Genomic DNA, 9,828 nt, shown 5'->3' on the forward strand with positions numbered 1-9,828 from the left:
AGGTTGAAATAGAAAATATGCTTACACTTTTCTGTGAAACTGATCATCGTTGTTGACATGCCAAACTCAAGCAGTGAACAAAATAAATGGGATTCTCCTAAGAAACGATCTTAATCTAAAATCTTTTTTACTACTATAGATGCCCCAATTATCAGTAGATGAACTGAATAGGAGCATGTTTGTTTCACAGATGTAGAAGTTACCAGTAGAACAGTAAGTTTCTTTAAGTATTAATGGATGATATTCATAGGTTGTATCTTTTCTTTATTCACTTGTTAAAGTTTATTTGTTTAGGTTTGATAAACATTTTCTCTTAGAAACATTGCATAGAATTTGAGTTTGACTGTGCATTCAAAAGTTTCCAAATGGAAACTGAAATGTGAGAGAGAAGAGATGAATTTTTGCATGTGGAGATGACAGCTATAACTACTTTTCTAATTAGTATATACACTCAAGAATGTTTTTCTATCAAAGTAGCAAGATTTTTTTAGCCAAAAACACGAATCAAATTTGAATTTTAATTCTTTAAGCTTTTTTGTTTAGTTTAGGGTTTTTTTTTGGTTTTTTGTTTTGTTTTGTTTTGTTTTTTTCAAGACAAGATTTGTCTGTGTAGCCGTAGCTGTCCTAGAACTTACTCTGTAGACCAGGCTGCCCTCAAAACTGCCTTACAAGTCCTTGGATCAAAGAAGTAGGTTAACAATGTTTGGCTTAATTTTTTAAGCTTCTTTTTTTGTTGTTGTTGTTGAAGTAAAACAAAGTAATTTTGTCAAAATGTGGCTGAAATGATTATCTTAAAGACAGTGAGTTTGGTTTTTTCCCCCTGAGTTAGTATAGAAAGCTGTGCTCTTTCTATATGTTGCATTATGTTGCTTTCCATGTAAGCCAAGTAGCTTTGCTCCAGCTGTTTTGAAGTATGAATGACATACAAAATTATTTTTATTTTTTTCCACTCTTAACCCCTGACATCTACTTGACCTGATTCAGGGACCATTAGTAGCACACACTGAAATTTAATCAGTCATTCACATTAACCTTATATGTTGAAGATACTTGAGAATCCTAGACACCTAATAAGAGAATATGCTTTGAAATACATTATCAGTGTGGAAAGCTTGAGGGCCTCCCACCTGAAGTCTGGCATTTGGCTGAAGGAGGCAATTGATATGCCTGCTGCAGGCTTAGTTCCCCTTTTCCCAGGTCCCTAAAACTGTTTCAAAGTCCATAGCCATTGTACACTAGAAGAGAAGGTCCCCACCCCACCTCCAATAATAAGGAATGATTTTCAAAAAGGCAAGAAAAAAAAAACTGAAGGAACTTGAAGTTAGAATTCTTTTACACGTGTTATTTGGGATAGTAGCAACTTGGGAAAGCCCTAGACATAGCAATGGAGGTTTGTCCAATGCTTGCTCAGTTCTCATAGGCCACTGCACATCAAGGTAAAGATAATTCAAACATAATTAGTTTACATAAAATACGTTTGGGAAGATTTTTTTTCTACTTGATTCCTTTACAAAATGAGGTATTTGGCAAAGTATTTTTACTTTCACATGTTCGGATTTTCTCTAAATATAAAAAATGTCACTTTGTATAATAGTGTATAACTTACTCAGGATATTTTTGAAAGGGTGTAAGATATGGAGATAAAAGCTTAGTATTGTTTTAGTATTCGTTTAGTATATCTTTTCAAAGTGTGTGCTATTAAGTATATTTTGGGGGAGTACATGTCTGTCGAATGAGGTGAACTTCTATGTCTGTCCAGTGAGTGTGTTAGCCCACTGCCACAGTCTGTCGAGGGAGTGTTTGTGTTAGCCCATTGTCACGGAGGATCTGAAATTCAGAATGAGCACTACCTTGGTTTAGTTAATTCATAGAACTGTGATAACAACTAGTCTCCTAACATCTTGTTCAATAACCCTTCAGTGTTTCTTACTGACTCTTTTGTTTTGTTTTCTATTTCAGTTGAAATTCTGAGCAGCAGAGTTACAGAATATCAGGATCGCTCAACAAGAAACTCAACACGGCCTTTCTATATATATTCTCGTATGTCCTTTTCTACCAACAGAACAATAAGCATGGTGCAGTCAATATATTAAAGCACATATACCAGTTGACAAATTCAAATTTTAAAAATCTGCGGAGATGTTAAAGCAAAGAGAAAATTAACCACTATATGTTATCTTATCTGAATTAATTGCATATGAATTAGCATATAGAATACAAGCTTTGTTGTGTATATGAATTGTCAAATCCGTGTTATATGAATTTGCCATCTGATATGAATTACCATATTGAATATAACCATAAAATTTTGTGATTTTCTTCCAGTAATGATTTGTGCTAAATGAATTCCCACAGTGTACTGTAGGCTCACTGTACATTCTTGGTGGATAAATTCTGGTTTTGAAGTATTACTTTACTGTTTTGTTTACAGGATAGTCTATTGGATTGATATAGAATGTAACTAATATTTCCAGTACCATTTCCCCCATTGGTATATTGTATTAAATTGGGCTCTGTTTTGCTTTTCCATGCTATAGTGTTTTGTTGTTTATACATGGTGTTTGATTATAATTAGAATGTCATGTGGGGAACAGAAGTGTATGTGATTGAAAAACATGATAGGTTCATGTTAATATGCTTTAAAACATTCTGTAAGTTTCATGAGGCATACATTTAGAAGGCCTCACTTTTGAATGTGCACAAAACTGTTCATAGACATGTATGTATAGAATCTTACCTGTAGATCTGGCCTTGCACAGTCAATAATATACTAAATTTTTAAAAGAGAAAATAATTGCCTACATATGATAGGAAAGTTCAAATGTTAACCTCAAACTGTCCTCTTAAATAACTTGAAAACCAAGTATTCACATTTTAATAAATTTCTTAGTACTTATAAAGATTAAGTAGAGTAGCCATTACATTTATTGTGTCACAGGAATCCGATCTCTGAGCTTGAGTGTCTAAAATTGTCATTTGGCATCTTCAGCTGAGAGAAACTGGTACTTACTGGTTTAAAGGTATGCTAATCATAGGTTATAAATGAAGCAGAGAGATGTGGGTGTGGAGACAGCTTTTAATGTACTGGCAAAAAGTGTGTAAAACCTTCACATACTAACCTTTGCACAAGTGTCATTTTCCAAATGCAAATGGCTCATGCTCTTTAAACTCTTCTTTGAATAATAAGTAAGATGCAGTCTGGCAAAAGTCAGTCCAGGTGGAAAGAGAATCGTTTCCAAATGAGGCCTTACCTCCCCAAATGGACAGTCTTTTTTATTGATCACAGAAGGAGGCTGAGTACAGCTTTGGGCAAATGGCAGGGATGGGGGCAGGGAGACATTTAAAATAACTTTGAATATGCAAAAAGAACTAGAAAGGATTTCCACCATTGTCTTTCATGTTAGTTTAGCTGAATTGCCAATTTTTCTAAAAGCAGTAGTATAGTAGCAAGCATTTGTGCTATATTGGCAAGTGTTTCTCTGCCCAAACTTAAGCATCAGAGATTTTGTGTGTGTGTGTGTTTGTGTGTGTGTGTTTGTTTGCTTGTTTTTGTCTCAGAACCAAACCTATTTTTGTCATATTTGAACTTACTTTGTGTGTTTCAAAATTGTAGTCAGTTTTAGCATCCTTTGGTTAATAGAGAGTAGCAATATCCCATGGAGGTGTGGTATGAATTCTTCTTACTAATACTTATGAAATAATCCTACAAATACAGTAATCCATCTATTTCTGTGACATATCATGTACCTCTTCCACTTGACAGAGTTATTAACATTATTATTGTTATAAGAGGGAGGGAACATTGTCCAACAGCTGAAGTAGATTTCATATTTTGTATTCAATATGTATTCTCCCACTGGAAAGTATAAAAATCATCAAATTTTTGTATGGATAAAGGTTGCTTTTCATCATCAAAACCAAAGAAAAAAACTTTTGCGATACCATCAGACAGGTAGTGGGATTGATATGCAGAATAGTGGAGTTGGAAAAAGACTTTATTGCCTTCTCCATGGTTTTAAAAACAGAGGGCAAGGCCATGGGACTTGTGTAAGGTTACCTAGCCATTGTGGGAATCAACTGTTTCTCCTTTTTACATCTTGCTTTGGAACATTTGAGACTCCAACTTATAGCATATCAGATTGGCAAAAAAAAAAAAAAAAGCAAAATTACCTCTAGTTGTTGGTATCTATTTGATCTTAATTATCTAGGTGAATCCTGTTCATCAGTGATTTCTATAGTCTCTTTTTTTGTTATGTTGGGCCTCTGCCCTCCATTGCCAGAAGTTAGAGATTGAAAGTTGTCTATCCTTTTACCTGTAGAGTCTTTGAACCACTTAATTTTTGTTTTCCAAAAATCATAATTCCAAAAAAAATTTACTTGGGCTAGTCTAGATATAGTTCTTAATGGATGTGGGAATGTTTTGTGCAAAATGAACTTTTTGTAGTTTGACATTCTGATGCAACGAAATATCTCATTTAACTTCTTAAACTTTTGACAAAGATATATGTAAATGATAAACTTAGAGTAGAGCTGTTCTCATGTTGCTCTAAGCACTGGAAGATATTAATGTTGACTTATTTTTAGGAGGAGATTCAGTGAGGAGCATTCAGGGTAGTTGTCTTTTTGGTGAGATGAGTTTCTGTAACATACTGTTGGCATTTTAAAAGTTGCTAGGTATGTGAAGTTTAAGAAAGCAAGCTTAAAACTTGAAATTTCTGATCAAAGTTAACGGAGTTTAGAAGGAGATGAAACTTTAAGATAGCACTCTTTAGTTGTGCAATGACTGATGATCTTATTGAAGAAAAGACAAGTCATTTGACTATAAATTGAGTTAACAAGGCCAGTCACAATGATCAGTGACTCTAAACAAAAATTAACTGAATCATTTGTAAATAAGCCAAATTCTAATCAGTTGTGATTTTTGGTTAGCATTTTGTAGTCTTTGTATTTTACAGTGACCTCTATCTTTACTTCTCCAAAATTATCAATTTTGTCCATCTTTTCAGCATTTTGCCAAAATTTGCAAGAACGCTGAAGTTGGATAAAGCATGTCAAATGAGATAAGCAACCTACTCTTGTTCTTTAAAAAGAGCTTAGTAGTTTCAGTTCTTACAAAAAGCACTATGAAACCATATGAGTATATTTTAAATAGGGACTAAGATTAAATTAAAAATGGATTCATAAATTGCTATTTAAGTACAGTATATACTTTTGAAAGTGTATGAATCCACATCCAGCTGTTCCTTTTGATTCCACTTCTCTAGATTAATCTTTCATTTTCATCTAGTCATGAAAGTAATCTGCTTCCTACTCCATCAGTCTTGCTCATCCATTTCTGAGCATTGTAAAAGCACTTTGATCTTGCCAGAGGTGTTGTGCTATACCACTAGGCTTTGTCCACTGATGGGAGCCCTCAACTCCTGATCTCCAACTCAGGAAAAAACCAGTACCGCTCTCAGCTCTCAGAAGGAACCAAATGAAATTAGTGTTTTCTACTTGAATTGGCTTTGAACAGCATGACCAGTGAGACAGTGATGTGTGAGGGAGGGACAGGATCTACAGTGCATTGTAGGAAATGATCGAGGCGGCTGAGGCGCCTTATTCGATACTTGGAGTGCCAGTTGGTTCTTTTCCTTGTCTTTGGTCGGTGTTGTTGAGGATGCCCTTAGGTGAAATGCAGCCCAAGTTTGCTAAGATCTGTCAGTCTGTGGGATAGGCTATGGTATGCAGAATGCTTAGTAACTGTAGTTCTTTTCCCCCTTTCTAAAAGCTCTTCTCAAACTAGGTGAGTAGAGGGAGGGAATCTTATTTGATTTGATTCATTTGATGGATTTTATTCCCAGTTTTGGTTTGTAGATTTAATAAGATAGTGACCTAGTTTTACCAGTGCCTGTCAGAGGTAGCAGAATAAAATAGCAGATAAGAGAGTTTAGTTTTTCTTTGCAAGTTTAGCAACTGGTATAATCAAACTGTACATTTAATTACAAATACAGGCACTGAGTACCAAGTCACTAATTGGTGCCCTGTTTGCATTTTTTCTTATTGTTAGTTTTTAAGGTTTTTATTTTGTACTACATTTTTATATCTAAGTAACTAATGAATTTAATTTTGAAGGAGAGTTAGAGAAAGTTTAAGTTTTTACTACATATATTCAGACCATCTCTGTAGGCTCTAAACTGACACTGTAGCATAACACAGGATAGATTACAGTCCATAACCAAACTCTACAATTCAAAGTTTAAGAACAGATTTAGTTTTGTACACAAATAATAGTTGTCAGCTAAATATATTTAGTTGTTGCTTTGGCAACAAAACTTACAACATGGCTACCTTTAGACATGTATGCATGTAAAACTTTTATTTGTAAGCTATACATGGTTCATGACAATGTGAACATATAGAAGATACAGCTCAAAACTCAGAAAATTGATGATGTTTTGAAGCTCCATGTTCCATGTAAAATTTTACTTTGTTTCCTCATGTAGCTTTTTGTTCAACACATGGATTCTGGAGGCACACTTTATACTTTATAGAATTGGTTGTGTTGATAGGGTTATTCTACAGTATTTTGACACCAGAACATACACAGCATAGATATTACCTGGCATTTTTTTTCACACCTTTACTCAAAAATTATCTATTCATGTAGTGTCTGTAGCTCTAAAAAGTTTCTGTTTTCTGGAATTGTATACAAAAATATATGTGAGGATTAAAGCATAACTAAATATTTGAAATTAACTCGTATTTGTGAAGCCACACGTAAAGATACTATAGAATGACCCCGAGCAGTGTTTAAGAGGCATATGCTGCAGCTACCCGACTGCCTCAGTTAGGGTGCGAATGTGTGAGACACACCTTTTTTGCACTTATGTACATAGTCCATGGAAGTAATCCTTGGAGCTTTTTACAATATAAGAAGTCTGGTAATAGCGGAAAGTTAGTGAGAGTGATTTCTGAGGGTCTAAGATTAGTGAAAGCATAGTGTTGCAATGCTGTTGTGGAGGCTTGCTAGCTTGCTACAGCTCATCAGAAGCTCAGACTGCTAACAGATGCCAAATCCCTCTAACAGCACTGAGTAGGAGTACAAAGCACTTCTTTTAGTAATGCTACTAGCAAAGAATATTTGCTTTTTGAATGAATTCCCACTGTAAACACACACACACACACACACACACACACACACACACACACACGGGGTAAAATTCCCAGCAGAGGCTTTCTTTGATTATAGAAAGCAGAGCAAATACTCTGTACATTACTAGATATTTACTCTCAATCTGATTAAAAAGGATTTCATCTTTGATAGATAATACACATATTGATTAACATGGATTTATGTGACAAATTGTTAAGGTTTTAACAGAAGAGAACCAGCCCAAATCTTACATAACGTGGATGCTGGAGGCTGTTAATTTAACCCAGTTTTCACTCCACACTTGCAGATAGCCAAGGAACTTTTTTGCTGCCCCCAAAACAACTGAGGCTTAGCAAAGTTGGCAGTTTGTAAGGTTAGAGGATGGATCATTGCTGGCAGTTTGAGTCCTTCTCATCTTAAGGCAGGTTTTCTTCACACTGGAGAAGGACCCCCATCCTAGGCTACAGGAAGTTGTGAAATGTTGCTATCCATATACTGCTAACCCTCTTGGCGACAGAAACCTAGAACTGCAGCCATAGCTCAGTGGTACAGCACTTACCTGGATGAATAAGGCCCTGAACTCCATCCTCAGCACTGAAAAAAGAAAAAAAGGGAAAGATGGAAAACAGACCAAAACCAGAAGCAACCCAAGCCTTACTTGTATCCCATAGCTCAGGGCTAGCTGGCTAGAAATTACTTTTATTTTCCCCTCAGCTGCTGATCGCTTGAGAGTCAGCCATGCAACAAGCCCCATGACAATCAGAACAGCCATCTTTTTTGGCCGATAGAAAATGTTCACCTACATTCATTTTATACTTAGGAATGCCCACTTCAGCCTTTTTACCCCATAGTTTCGCTATTTAACCAGTGTCTTCACATGGACATTCCCTTGTGAATCTGTAAGTCATAAAAATGTGTTTTCATGAGGACAAGAGAAAGATGAAATTCTGTGTGTGGTGCTGGGAATACAACCCAGGGCTTTGTGTGCTATACAAGTTCTCTAACAACATGTCTAGCCAGCAATAAGATTTTAAGTCTGGAACTGTCAACAATAAATAAGTAGGGATGAGCATGAAAGTATCACAAAAGACAGTCAATGAATTTGTAGCATGCACATCTTCAGAGCCACTTGGTCATGTGCGGAAGCTTAAACATGTGGCTGTGTTTAAATCAGTAAAACACAGTAGAGGATTAAGCATAGCAAGTACAAATGACTCAAGCCAAAAGATTAATTGGGATTAAGTTTGACTAATTCAGAAATTCGAGTCCCTCTGCCTGTCCTTGTCTGTAAGTGAAGTTCACTGACATTAAAAATGTGGATTATCCCGCAGAAATTTTATATTTTCTAGAACCCTTCCTCAATTATAGTGTACCTAAAAATGAAAAGTGCTTTGGTCTGAAATAAGTTGCCACTCTTTATAGATACTGCAAGAATCCTCAGTAGTCCTCTTTTACATTGTGTTATTTTTTTAAATACCTCTGTAGCAAAACCTAGATGAATTGAGTGAGCTCCCCCCCCCCACACACACACACAATCTTAAGACTATCTGTCATAGAACTGCATGGTTCCAAAGCTTTATTTCTGTGCGGATGCTATGTGTTAATGATGGAAACCAAATTGTTTGTTGCTGTGTCTTTTGTGTCTAGCAGTTGAGTAGATGGTATAACTGTAATTTCATTAGATTCTGGAGATAACCTTTTCAAAATAAGTTTCTTTTTATTATTATAGCTGTTGCTTTAGTTATAAAATGAGCCATTTTCACCCAAATTACAATAATTAAAATGAAGTCCATTTTTAAGAGGATGAGGTCTCACTCATTATATTGTGTAAACTAGTCTAAATTCCATGGCACTAAATAATTTGATTCTCCAATGTCAGCCACCTGGGTGGCTTATTTTGCTTTAACATGATGAGCTAGGTCACTCCTTTGTGTTATTTTAAAGGGATAGTTTATAGTTTCAGCTAACAATGTTCTGGATTATAGAAAGTGGAAACATTTGTCTTGGGCAGAAAATGGCAATTTAAGAATGCTACAATAACAAATTTCTTAGCGCTGTGCAACAAATTAAGAACTTAAGTAATGACCAAAATATTTTGCAAATAAAAACTGTTCACATACTATTTTGTCCCCAAATGCAGTAAATCATTCCCTCAACCGCAGATGTTTGGACTTTTTCAAGTTACAGTGTTGTATTGCCTGTTTGTCATTAGAAGTGTGCATTATATAGCTCATTTCAGTATGCTACTTTTATTGTTTTTTTATTCTTTTAATAAAGTTTGCAAATTCCTTGGTTTTGTCTTTTATGAATTCATGTTCACACAGACATTCAGTCAAAAGTTACTCATATTCTAGTATACCAACATGACATTAATAACTCTATTATAAACTTTGTGATTTGGCTCAGTGTTATATTGCGCACACACAGTAAGTTTCTTTCCAAATGCTTTCAGTATTTTGAAACAGGTAGAAGACGTATTCATTTCTTTGATGTATTTTTCCCACGAGATTGTAGTTAGTAACACAAAACATTTCAGTTTACTAAAGGAAACCAAAAAAAAAATTAATATCATGGTTTCTGTTGTCCTTTAGAAACCTTGAGACATTCAAAAATACACAAAAAGCTTGAGTGTACCAGTTATCCCTTTTTAATCTACACTTTCAATGTAGCATATGAAACTACTGTGTACAGTT

General features: G+C 35.1%; 1 protein-coding gene across 12 annotated transcripts in view; it reads left to right on the forward strand.

Moving 5' to 3' along the window:
- Positions 1 to 9,424, forward strand: part of Mbnl3 (muscleblind like splicing regulator 3) — a 118,353-nt gene extending 108,929 nt beyond the window's left edge. For 10 of the 12 annotated variants that reach the window (XM_060375614.1, XM_060375615.1, XM_060375616.1 and 7 more), the window contains 2 exons: positions 140 to 213; positions 1,960 to 9,424. In XM_060375614.1, the coding sequence (XP_060231597.1) occupies positions 140 to 196 (57 nt within the window). In that variant the 3' untranslated portion in view covers positions 197 to 213; positions 1,960 to 9,424. The remainder of the gene's footprint in view (positions 1 to 139; positions 214 to 1,959) is intronic. The other 2 variants (XM_060375609.1, XM_060375610.1) reach the window with 1 other exon arrangement.
- Positions 9,425 to 9,828: the final 404 nt, after the last annotated feature.

The sequence above is a fragment of the Meriones unguiculatus genome, chromosome X, assembly GCF_030254825.1.
Source record: "Meriones unguiculatus strain TT.TT164.6M chromosome X, Bangor_MerUng_6.1, whole genome shotgun sequence".
NCBI lineage: Eukaryota > Metazoa > Chordata > Mammalia > Rodentia > Muridae > Meriones > Meriones unguiculatus.